The 12,632-nt window shown below is 51.5% G+C and overlaps 1 protein-coding gene across 2 annotated transcripts; it reads left to right on the top strand.

The window, feature by feature from the left end:
• Positions 1-1,703: 1,703 nt before the first annotated feature.
• LOC307114001 (UPF0488 protein C8orf33 homolog) lies at positions 1,704-4,353 on the top strand. Of its 2 annotated transcripts, none has more exons than XM_079796107.1 (6): positions 1,704-1,802; positions 1,891-1,936; positions 2,040-2,215; positions 2,361-2,445; positions 2,588-2,734; positions 3,021-4,353. In XM_079796107.1, exons 1-6 carry the CDS (start codon positions 1,797-1,799, stop codon positions 3,155-3,157), a joined length of 597 nt encoding a protein of 198 aa, XP_079652233.1. In that variant the 5' UTR covers positions 1,704-1,796; the 3' UTR covers positions 3,158-4,353. The 2 variants fall into 2 exon arrangements, with proteins under 2 accessions (XP_079652233.1, XP_079652232.1); XM_079796106.1 differs by having other exon boundaries at positions 3,018-4,353.
• Positions 4,354-12,632: the final 8,279 nt, after the last annotated feature.

Below are 12,632 nucleotides of genomic sequence, written 5' to 3'. Positions count from 1 at the left end.
AGAGAAAATCACTGACCGGCTGTCTCCCGCACGCCCCTCATTGGGGACCGAGCCTGCAACCTGGGCATGTGCCCTTGGCCAGAATTGAACACGGGACCCTTCAGTCCAGAGGCCGATGCTTTATCCACTGAGCCAAACCAGCTAGGGCAGCAGCACAAATTTTGATAGCTAGGATCTGGAAACAGCCCAAGTGCCTATCAGCAGATGAGTGGACAAAAAAGCTGTGGTACATTTACACCATGAAATACTATGCAACAGTAAAAAAAAAGAGGGATCTCTTACCCTTTGAAACAGCCTGGAGGAGCCTGGAGAGTATTACGCTAAGCGAAATTGTTGGAAGCTGCCAATTACCTTTGCTAGCAGAAAGGGGTGGACAAGGAGTCCGGAAGGCTGGTCAACCTTGAGGCTCTGGCAGGGGTCAAAGCCAAACACCCACTGTGTGGTGGAGACAAAGGTAGCTGAAGCAACTTCCACCTTTTAGTCTCATGTAAATCCTTCCTGATAGGATAGTTTGCCTGTTACTGGGAATTGCCTGCCTAAGGGCTGTAGGTGGATCCCAAACCCAATAAAAGGGATGGCAAGGCCAGAGCAAAGCATAGTCCTCTCTTGGGCTTCCACCTGGCCCCCAATTCCTAAATTAGTATTTTCTTGTCTTGTCTCTTTCATTTTTGTGCGGCCTCCTCCAGAGCCCGAACCCTGAACCATGCGGGACATGGGGGGTACACTCGCACGAAATAAGCCAGTCAGAGAAAGACAAGTATCACATGATCTCACTCATACGTGAAGTCTAACGAATAAAATAAACTGATGAACAAAATAGATCCAGAGACATAGAAGCCTAGAACAGACTGAGGAAGCTCAGAGGGAAGATGGGGTAGGGTGAGTGGCTGGGAAGAAATCAACCAAAGAACTTGTATGCATATATGCATAACCCATGGACACAGACAACAGGGTGGTGAAGGTCTGAGGAGGGGGGTGTGGGGTAGGGGTAGGCTAGAAGGGGTCAAGGGGGGGAGGAAAGAGGGACATATGTAATACTTTTAATAAAAAAGATTTAAAAAAACAAAACAGGTATTTTTATTGGATTTTGTTAAGTTTTTTATAGGTTTATTTTGAGGAAAATTAATACACTTATAATAGCAAATTTTCCAATACAGTAATATAGAATTTCTCTCCATTCATTCAAATCATCTATTTTTGTTGTTGTTAATCCTCACCCAAGAATATTTTTCCCATTAATTTTTAGAGAGAGTGGGAGGGAGGGCGAGAGAGAGAGATGAAGAGGGAGACATCGATTTCAGACACATAGTTTGCCTCCCCCACGTGCACTAACTGGGGCTTGGGATGGAACCTGCAGCCCAGGTACATGCCCTTGACGGGGAATCGAACCCACGATCCTTGGCTGCACGGACAGATGCTCTAACCATCGAGGGACAGCCCTTCACGTTTGTTCGCCTGCTGTTGCTCCACTGGACACAGAGCTTGGTGAGCTTGGAGAGCCAGCGGGCTCCTCTCCGGCTGTCCTTTCATCCACCACGGCGTCTGCACCTGGCGGGTGCGCGTCAACACGTGTTCCAGGGGGCGTCACGCCTGCAGCCGCCCACCCACCGCACGCCCCGCCCACTTCCACCCCGCCCATCTCATGGGCCCCGCCCACCGCCGCGCAGGTCCCGCCCACCTCACTGACCCCCGCCCACCTCCCGGGCCGCGCTGCGGACCGTTTCTGGAGGAGGAGGAGGAGCGGATCACGCCGCGGACTCCTGCTACGTAGGTTCCGGCGGCAGCGACTGCAGCGCATGGCGGTGAGCGGTGTCGAGAGGATGCGTGGGTGGCGGGGCCTCGGGCCGTGGGCTGCCCCTCGTGAACCTCTTGCTGCCCCCTTTTCTCCAGACCCTGGGACATCCTGCTCGGGAGACACCGGCGGCCCCCGCCCCAGGTACCGCCCGCGCGCCACGCAGTCCCTGGTTCCTCGGGCCGCTCCCCCCCCCCCCCCACCCGGCCTTCCACTGTCCGGTTTCACCCCGTCCGTCCCTGTTCAGGACACCCCGTGTGCAGTGACGACACCCCCAGGGCGCAACCCGTAGGCGGTGAAGGCGGCGCAGCTTCCAGGAAGCAAAAGAAGAAAAGTCGTAAAGGGGCCTCTGTGTCGAATGGAGCCGGGAAGGCTTGCGAAAAGCCGGCCCCAGAGGAACCCCCTCCAAGCCCGGAGGCCCAGGCAAGGACGGCCCTGCGTCGGGGGTGGAGGCCCCGGGTGCATTGTGGGTGCGAGGCCGCCCGGATTTGCGGGAGTTGAGGCAGGGAGGGCGGCGGGGCCTCAGGGCCCTGGTAGCCTCTCACACCCACTGTCTCTGATCTCTCAGGCGGAGCAGCTGGCTCGGGAACTGGCCTGGTGCGTGGAGCAGCTGGAACTGGGCCTCAGGATGCAGAGACCCAGCCCGAAACAGAGTGAGCGGCGCTTTGGTAGAGTTGCGGGGAGGTGAACTGTGACAGGACGGTGTCCTGCAGGTGCTGCCAGGAGTTGGACTTGTTGCTTTTGCGGAGGAGGTGAGGATGGAGGAGGTCTCTAGTCCTTCGTTTTTATCTGCAGAAGAGCAGGCTATTGGGGCAATCCGAACCCTGCGCAGCGAGAGAACCCCTCTGCCCCGGAAGAGGCAGCTGATGCGCTCCTTGTTCGGGGATTACAGGGCGCAGATGGAAGCCGAGTGGCGCGAAGCCCTGCGGGCTCTCAAGACCGGTGAGGAGCTGGGAAGGGGCTGATGGGCTAAAAGCCTAGGGAGCGAAAGGAAGAGGCCCAGAGCAGCGGGGCTGCCGAGGGGAAGCCTGTGCTTCCGGAGACAGAACTCAGGCCTCTCGGAGGGCGGCAAGGGTGGAGAGATTCTGTGCTGCTCAGTGGGGTGGGGTGATGACCCTGTAACTTTGAGAAGTAAATCCGTTAATTTATACAAAGTGGTTCTAGTCGTATGGGCCCAGTTGGCGTTAGCTGCTGTTACCGGCTGACACTCTCCCCTCTCCCACAGCAGCCCATTCCGCCCACGTGCAGCCTGTGGGTGAGGCCGCCAGGAAGAAGAGCCGAAGGGTCTGCAGGCCCCGCCTGGAAAGGGGAACTAAGGCCACCCTGGACATTCCAGATGAAGAGTTTAGGTTCAATTTCTTTTAGCCTCTCCTCCCATCCTGCCCCTGCCCCCTCCTCCCAGGGTGGAGGGGTTTGCCGGGAGTGCACTCAGTCAGAGGGATGTGGGGTGGGTCTGCCCCTGGACGGTCAGTGAACCTGGTCCATGGCGGCTGGGCAGATGTGAGGCCAGCGTAGTGAATACTGTCTGACAAGCACAGACCCCGTTTGTGGGTTTTCAGATGAATGGTGCCTGCTGCTGGAAGACGGAGGTCCATTTAAGAGATTGCTGCAGTAAACTGGTTTCAGCATGTGGCAGGAACATCTTGCTCAGTGTTTAGGGTTAGACTATGGCTGAGGGTGAGGGGGAAGCTGCATAATTGCACATTGGTGCTCACTTAGGAAAGGCATGCTGTTACACCGGATGGTACTTAAGTAAAGAAAAAAATAGTAAAAACAGAAAGAAACAAAACAACAAAAATGGGTGAGAGTGTGTGCGAATTGCCTGTGTTAGAGGAAGCACAGATGAGGCCAGGTCGGGCACTGGAGTCCAGGTTCCTCCCCGCGCTCAGTCCTCTGTGTGGTCCTCCTGGGAGCAGTGTGCCCTGCAGCCAGCCTTTGTTCCTAGTGACCAGGCCGGAGTCCCAGGGCTGGTGCTGCCCTGAACCAGGTTTTGCAGTTTCTCAATCAGTGGCTTTGATGCTGTCTTTGCTGGTGTCTCTCAAATGTGCATCCCATACTGGATAGGTACCTGGAGCCCACCTACCTAGTCAGCATCTCTACTTTGATGTTTGGTAGGCATTTATTTTTTATTTTTTATTTTTTTGGTAGGCATTTCAAACTTGTTCAAAACGTTCAGTTAGCGCCCGGCCGTGGTTGCGCATCAACCTATGAACCAGGAGGTTGCGGTTTGATGCCTGGTCAGGGCACATGCCCAGCTTGCAGGCTGGATCCCCAGTAGGGGGCATGTAGGAGGCAGTCAATCAATGATTCTCATCATTAATGTTTCTATCTCTCCCTCTTCCCGTCTCTGAAATCAATAAAAATATATTTTAAAAAATACTAAAGAACATTCAGTTAGCCCCCAGAGTCTCTGTTTTCTGTCTACCAAAAATGTTTTTTGGAATTTATTGTGGTAATACTGGTTAATGAAATTATACAGCTTTTTAGGTGCACAATTCTGTAACTCATCAGTACAACTGTATTGTTTACCACCCCAAGTCAAATCTCCACCATCATTTATCTCCCCCTCTCCATACTCTTCCACCTTCCTCCATCCCTCCTCGCCCTGGCAATGACCACACGGTTGTCTGTCCAGGAGTTTTTTTTGTTTGTTTTTTTGCTCAATACCACCCACCTCACCCCCCCCCCCCCCAGCCTCCTCCCCATCTCTTTTCTTTTTTTAAAATATATTTTATTGATTTTTACAGGGAGGAAGAGAAAGGGATTGAGAGCTGGAAACATCGATGAGAGAGAAACATCAATCAGCTGCCTCCTGCACACCCCCCACTGTGAATGCGCCCGCAACCAAGGTACATGCCTTTGACTGGAATCGAACCTGGGACTCTTCAGTCCGCAGGCCAATGCTCTGTCCACTGAGCCAAACCGGTCAGGGCATCCTCCCCATCTTTTATCCTGACCGATGCTTGAGCCTCCAAGGTTAGTCCCAACACTCGTGGAGTGATCCTCCTTACGTGTTGGGTACTATTTCTCTCATCAGTCACTTTATTGTGCCCAGGACAATGTGAAGGCTGGTGGGTGAGGCCTCACAGAGGGCCTGCACATTTTTATGCTCCTGGCTGGCTATCTGATGTGGCCCCCTCCCCCTGTTCCATCTTGCTGCTCCTGAAGTAACCACATTAATCCTGCATCAAGGTCTCACTGGCTTCTGGGAGAGTAAACAGCCTTAAGAAAGTAACTGCCCTGGCCAGAGTGGCTCAGTGGTGAGTGCTCGCACACTAAAGGGTGGCTGGTTTGATTGCCAGTCAAGGGCATGTACCTGGGTTTCAGGTTCACCCCAGGCCTTGTAGGGGCCTGTGCTCAGGAAGCAGCCAATCAGTGTCTCACATGGATGTTTTCCTCCCACTCTTACGGAGGACACACAGCTGAGTGCTGTGTCATGCTGCTGGGCTTCACAGAAAGTCCCTGGAGCAGGTTGGACTTGGGAAGCACAACACACTGGGGAAGACGCATTTGAAGACCAGGGATGGGAGTGTGCTGTCTGCCCTCTGAGCCACCATCCAGCTGCCCTATCCATTCTTTTTGTTATATATTTTTCCATTGATTTTTAGAGAGAGTAGAAGAGAGAGGGAAAGACATAAACATTGATGTGAGAGAAACACATCCATTGGTTGCCTCCTGTACAAGCTAGGAGGATAGGGGCTACCCTTCAACACACAGTTCTAAGCACCCCCAGAATCCTGGGCCAGTACACCAGGGAGGTAGGGGCAGGGGAACCTGCAGGCACTCCTGCCATCCCTGGAGCTCTTGGAGCCTCTCTAGGGTTCTCACCACCATCCTTAGTGAGGGCCCTGCCTTAACCAGGGCCGACAGCCGATGAGGGAGGTGGCACCCCGGAAACAGACCAACCAAGGTCACCCCGGGACTCAGCAGGCTAAGCTGCACATCACTTTGTGGACACAGACACAGCCCCCGCCCTGCGCAGGCCAACTTGTGCCACCAACACGTGCCACCAACACACGGCAGCATTGGCCCAAGGCAGACAAGGCATTGCTGTCGTCGCTGAAGGGGAACCAGGGCCCTGAGCCACGGGAGGGGTGCCTCTGCAGGAGGGACTGGGTGTGGAGAGAGCATGGTTTTGGATGCCTGGCCTAGAACCTGGGGTACCTCCAGTCTCCCCAAATGAACTTGGCCCAGGAGGGGCCTGGCTGCTGAGAGCTGGACCCCTAGGCCCTACTGTGTGTGAGCCTGCACCTGTCCAGCTCTGGGGCCTCTCCAGTTTCTGGGAAGGGGCAGGAGGAAGATGCTGCAGATCCCAGAGGAGGGAAGCAGGAATGTGTGTGAGCCGGGATCTGCCTGTTCTCAGAGTTCCACTGAGAGGACCCAGAACCTGGAACGGGAGGGAAGTGGGAGGGGCCCAAACAGACAAAGGGGACTGGACAGCAGGGGAGGGGACAGCAGTGGGGAAGGGGAGGTTCTGCCTCCAGGAAGAGGCTGTTTCAACACTTGCTGCCTGGATTGTGGAAGGGGAGGGTGGTGGTTTGCACGACTGGCTTCAGGGCGCGGTCAGTGTGAGTGTGATAGGGCACGTGTGGATGAGTGTGAGCAAGTAAGCCTGAGCACACATGTGCTTGGGCGGGGGCAGAGTTGGGGGTGTGTAGTCCATAGGGACCAAGAGCCTGACTTCAGTGCAAGCCCGGCCTTCCCAAGGGGCCTGGGACTCCAGGGCCAGCCTGTGAGGACCAGAAGTGTGTGCCTGGACTGCTTCTGGGGCACAAGTCTCAGGTGCCAGTTTAGGTGAGGGATTCCTGTGGGACCACCTTTCCATGAGCACATCCTCTAGACTGGACACGGGACTTAGGAGTGTACAGTTTACGTGAGCATTGCTGGGGCCAACCTCACAGCCTCTCAGGAGCAGAGCTGAATCTTAAGCTTAGGTCTTTCAACAATGACTGGAAGTTATAAACATGATAAGTTTATTAGTAATAAAAGACCCTAAGAGGTTTGTTCCCTGTCCAAAAGAACATTGTTTGTAAATGCATACCCAGCCCAAGATCAGTTTTTGATAATTTCCTCTATCAGAACTGCTGCAATTACGCACGAGGAAGTGCAAATTAGAAAGGGGGTGAATTTGGTTGAAAACGTTTGGAATAATTTCCCCCTCTGAGCGTCAGAGACTGAACTAGGTGACCAAAGAAAAGGCCTCTAGAACCACAATCTGTGTTCTTATGCTTTTTAAACTATTTTTAAACTATTCCATGTTTTCCTCTAGTCCTTTTTTTATAAATTGAAAATAGCTTTTGTTTGTTGCAGTTTACTTAAACTATTCAGAATACTACAATTAACTCAAAATACTAACACAAGAGTTAAAAACTGCTTCAAGTATATAACTTTCCAGACAACTGTACATGCACAGTTCCTTCTAATTTCTGTGGGTTTAATTTACTATTCTCGGTTCTAAGAAGGGTGTAAAACTTGTAAATACAGGCAGTCCTCCGGTTATATCGGGCTCGAGGTACGTCGTTTTGTGGTTACGTCGCCATCTCACATTTATTTATTTAAAAAAACACGTTCTGTCATTTCGATGTATATGCAAATGTGCTTTATGTTTTTTATTATTTATTTACCACAAGTAAAGGTCAGGAATTGTTATATTTCTTTTAATTTTTTTTTTTTACTGTTTCACTTCATTACTGCTGTGTATGTGCTCCATGTGAGTGACGTAGGTGCTTATGTAGGTGGGTTCCGAGTTACGGCGAAAATCGACTTACGTCTCACCGTAGGAACGGATCTCCGACGTAACCCGAAGAATGCCTGTATTCAGCTTGTCTCTTTTCCTAATATGTGCACTTAAGACTGCACATTTTTCTGTAAGTGTTTTAATGTAGTATTTTTATTATAATTCAGTTCTAATTATTTTCTGACTCTTGGGCATCTGTACTGGAGCCCTGCTGACAGAGTGAGGCCTGGGGTCTGTGGTTCAGCTCCTGTGTCTGATGTCTGGAGACTGGTATCTGGTGTCCAGTGTCTGCTTAGGGGCCTGGGTTCCTAAACACAGACCTGAGTTCCGACTGCAGTGTCTGTGGTCTCGGGGTGAATTGTGTTTAGCTCTTTGTCTGGGTTCTGTTTGGGTGTGGCTGGTTTCCTGCGTTCCTGTGTGGGGCCCACGTGCAGCTCTGACATCAGGGCCTGATGGAAGGTGTCCTGTGCCATTCTCTGGCTCCTGGTGTCTGGCATTCATGGCCCAAGTTCTGGCTTAATGTCTGAGGTTTAGCTTTTGGTTCTTGGTCTGCTGTGGGGACCGGGGCCTGTTTCTGGGGCCCCGAGCCTGGCTGTGCTGTCTGGTGTCTGTTAATGATGGTCCTTGTCTTCAGCTCAACGCCAACTGGAGTCCTTGTCATGCCCTGAGGAGCCCTGGGGTCAGGCTGCCCTGAGTGAATTCCCTTTCAAACTATACAATTCAGGTCCACTCTGCTCCTGTGTATGTGTTCTGGTCTGGTCCTGGTATCTCTCTGCTCATTCCAGATGACTTATCAGTCAGTTCAATGTGCAGGTCACTCCCTGAATTGAGGTTTGTATGAGAAGCTCCTGTGTAGAAATGAACAAGAGGTTTTATTTTATTGTTGGTTTTTTTGTGTGTGTGAGTGTGTGTGTGTGTGTGTGTGTGTGTGTGTGTGTGCTAAATTTGAGCTCAGTTATTCATCAGGAGCCCTTTATAGTAGGGATCTTTATTCTTATCATCCATATCTGTCATCTGCTGTGTGAGTTGCACAGAGAGTCCTGGGGTAAGGGACGAGGAAAGAGCTGGAGGCAGATTTTCTATCCTGGCTCAAACCAGCTATGAAGGAGATGAGGGGTGTCTGGGGAAGAACGCAGTAGACCTGTGGCAGTATGTGAGGGGCAGAGCAGGTGTTTGGCTAAGAGGTGAGGAGAGAACTGGAGACAAATATTTACCCCCTTTCCACACACCTTTTGAGGGGGTCATGAGTTAATGGGCAAGGAGAAACCTGCAGGCAAATTCTCCCTCCCTGCTTCAGTCGCTGTGAAGGGCACAGTGGTTGTTGGGTACGTGGCCAGGAAAGACCTTGAGCAGAACTCTGTATCACGGCTCTAGCCAGCCTGTGTGGTTACAGCGCTTGCCTGGCAAAAGGAGAAAGCTCTGGAGCTGAATTTCCATCCCTGCTTTCGCCAGGATGTGATGGGAAAGAGGACACGAGGAAAGGGGCCTGGGACATGAGGGCCAGTGGAGACCTTGAGGTGAATTATGTGTCCCAACTCCAGCCCAGCTCTAATGGGCAGCTGGCGCCTGCGGAAACGGGCGAGGAAAGACCTGGATGCGATGTCTCCGTCCTGGTGCAGGCAGTGTAGGGGTAGAGAGGGTGCCTGAAATAAGGGTCGAGTTTCAGCGAGTGTTTGAGAACCAGAGGGGATGCCTGGGGTGGGGTGCACTGCAGCCAGCTGGAGTCTGTGAGCACTTTCTCCCACTGTTCTCAAGCCAGCGCTTCCTCAGGACCAGTTTCCTGGGGGGCGTCCTCCTGGTTCCAGTTGGACCCCTTTTTGTGATCACCTCCTCCGGACAGGGTTCAGGAGTGCACTGCTTCCCAACAGACACATTTAAAAATAGATACGATTTATTGATTTTTAGGGAGAGAGGAAGGGAGAGGGATAGAGAGACAGAAGCATCAATGAGAGAGAGTCATCGATCAGCTTCCTCCTGCACACTGGGGATCGAGCCTGCAACCTGGGCATGTGCCCTGACCAGGAATCGCATGGTGACCTCCTGGTTCATAGGTCGATGCTCAACCACTGAGCCACACCGGCCGGGCTAAATAGACAAATTAATGAAACAGAATAGAAGTTGTAGTAATAGATTCAATTACAAAGATACATTTTGTATGATAAACATGTCTCCTCAGGTCAATAGAAAAAATGCATTCTATAATAAATGGTGTTTGGACATGAGGCCAGCAGCAGGTCACAGATAAAAGTCCAGCTGCAGCCCTAGCATGTTACTCAGTGGTTAGAGCGTCAGCCCTGGGACTGAAGGGTCACTGGTTCAGTTGTGGTCAAGGTTACCATTCCTGGCCTGGTGGGCTGCAGGTGGGAGGCAACCCATGGATGTGCTTGTCTCCTCTCCCTCCCACTCTCTTTTAAAAAAATCAATGCAGATATCCTCTTTGAGGATTAACAACTAAAAAAAGGCTAAGCCTTGAAGCTTTTTCCTGATGGAGGGGCAGGGCCAGGTTGGAATGAGGGGCTGGCCCAGACTTGAGGTTGGAGCTGGTCTGGTATTTAGTGGCGTGGCCTTGAGTTTAGTGGAAACCTAGAGACCTGTGGGATGTGTGCAAAGTGGGAACTGAGGAGATAGGCGTGTTGAACCTGAGGCAAGTCTGGTGACCCAAGTGCCTGGCGGACCTGAGGTCAGTGGTGGCCTGGGAGCTGTTTGGCTTGGTCTTGTCGCGTGCGGCTAGTGGCTCAAGGAGAGGCCGGCCGGGTAGGACTCAAGAAGAGGCTGAGAGTGGGTGAGCTGCGTGTGCAGGACGTGAGGAGAGCCCCCCAGGTGTGATGCGGGAGGTGACACAGTGTCCTGGACGAGCGGCGGGGCCACAGGTGAGGCCGCTCAGGCTTGGCTCCCCTTTGTGGCTGTGACTTTTATTTCTGAGGAGCCACAGCCACCCCTCAGGCTCTCCTGTGGCTTCTGTGCTGAGCCCTTTGTGTGTCACATTCCCCAGCTTAAATGAACGTTCTCCCAAAAATGATGTGTTTTAGCTGTGACAATGTGGCCACGTGACTCGTAATGCGGCTGTGATCCCAGGTCCGGGTGTTTCCGAGGTTTTGGTATCTTCTCCCTTTCCTCTCTAAAGTCATTGAATATGAAAGGGGGGAAAAGTTGTTGATATTTTAAGCTTGTAAGTTTGCAAAGACTACATAGTTAGCTTCTGGATGTAATACTTTTATGCACCTTTCAAAGGTGTGAAGAAAGAGGACCACAGCTTTGCACTTTGCATGTTGATATTAAACTGTTGTTTAAGTGAAGAAAGAACCTATAGTTCTCCCCCATTTCTTCCTCAGAGATTTCCATGGCGATACCTGGTGTTAGGAAGGCCTCAGCTTTAGGTCTTCCAGCTGCCCACAGGAGCCTGTTGAGCACCCCCACCTGTCCATATGCTATTGCTTGTGGTTTTATTTTTAGAAATTCTGTCACCTGCCAAGTGTGTTGCCCTTTTCCTAAATATCAGCCTGCTTCACCATTTCCCAAAAAGTACGCATTCCAAATACCTAACTGCTTTTTGCATTCATTGTCATGTAAATTAACGGAACAGCATAGAAGTTTTAGTAAATGATCCAAAACCATCCCTAAATTTTGTACGCTTAGGAGGATGTCTCCTTAGATCATTTGCGTCCACATGCCTTGTAAAATAATTGGTTTTGGGACCCTGAGCCACCGTAAGTCACAGGTAAAGGTCAACCAGTATGAATTTTTCCCGATTTCACAGGCGGGGTGGAGATTAGGGAGCCTTTCCTGTGGGACCGACCACTTTTCAGGAGCACGTCCTGCAGCTGAACAGCAGCATCTGGAGCACCACTTCCCTGTCTGGCTACTGAGCTGCGTGGTCCCATCTTACAGTCTCTCTGTAGGCAGAGCCCAGGCGTTGCAGCTGGTTCTGGTCACAATGAATGTTCTAAGTTAGGAACCAGGAATGTGGCCTGGCCGGTGTGGTCATCGGTTAGAGTGTGTGCCTGCATCCGGAAGGTTCCCTTGTGTGATTCCCAGTGAAGAACATGTTTGTGGGTTTCCAGTTTGATCCCCTGAGAGTACGGGAGGCAAGCAATCATGGATGTCTCTCCCTGACATGGATGTTTCTATCTCTGTCTTGGGCGCTTCATCCCTCCCTTCCACTCTCTCTGAAAGATCAAAGAAGAAAATATCCTTGTGTGAAGATTAACCACCAAAAAAAAAAAGAGGGCCGGTGTGTGAATTTTACAATTTATAGAACTAAGACTCCGAGAAGTGTTGTTGAAAAGCAAATAGGCTGTCAATGTAATAGGCAGGCTCAGGTAAATTCCAGAGAGGGACCTAAAGCTCAGGAATCCCCTCTGTCCTAAGTCCTGTGATTGCGCATGAGGAGGCGCAGATGATGAAAATTGCCATTTTGGGGTAACGTATTTCCAAGAGTTTTTCTTGTCTTTGGACTGACAAGAGAGTATGCTTGGATGAGCAAACGTGCAAGGGCGCTGTCAGGCAATTCCTGCGGCAAAGCGATCCTCTGTTGCCCTCTTGTGGCCATTCCAGGAGTAACAGTTTGTCTCTGTCCTTTGTGCTGAAATTTCATGTTCCAAAAAATCTCTTCTGAAGAAAACCAAAACGCAAAACCCTGAAAAATCATGGAGGCTGTCCCGGGTGGCAAGGATTCCGTCTCTGAATGGACTGAAGTCACGGGTGTCGATATGTCCCCTGTTTCCGCTCCAGCGCTGCCAAGGGAGGCCTTGGGGACTGCTACGCTGGCATTGTGACCCAGTGCGTTCAGGATGTGAGCTCTTCCCCTGGAGGCGGCCATTCTTGAGGCATCCAGTCACCTGGAGGCCGCTATGATTGAGGCAGCCAGTTCCTTGGAGGCTTCCATGACTGAAGCAGCCAGCTTATCGAGCTGGAGGCCAGCATTCTGGAGGCAGTTATTTATTTATTTAGTTAGTAACTCCATGATGAGACCATATCTACCGTGGAGACCGCCAATGCAGGGGCAGTCAGTAGTGGGGAAGCTGTGATTCGTGAGGGAGGGTTTTGTTAGATGCAGGCAGTTTTTATCACGGGAAGGTGTTAGTGCCTTGAGGAAAAGATTCT

This window comes from Cnephaeus nilssonii (assembly GCF_951640355.1).
Source record: "Cnephaeus nilssonii genome assembly, chromosome: 18".
Lineage (NCBI taxonomy): Eukaryota > Metazoa > Chordata > Mammalia > Chiroptera > Vespertilionidae > Cnephaeus > Cnephaeus nilssonii.
Note: the sequence above shows the minus strand (reverse complement) of the source record. Positions and strands in the feature narration are given on the sequence as shown.

Coding starts and splice junctions, on each gene's coding strand:
- LOC307114001 (XM_079796106.1), top strand. Junction 2,216..2,360: donor CTCCAAGCCCGGAGGCCCAG/GCAAGGACGGCC, acceptor CTGATCTCTCAG/GCGGAGCAGCTGGCTCGGGA. Junction 2,446..2,587: donor GAGACCCAGCCCGAAACAGA/GTGAGCGGCGCT, acceptor TTTTATCTGCAG/AAGAGCAGGCTATTGGGGCA.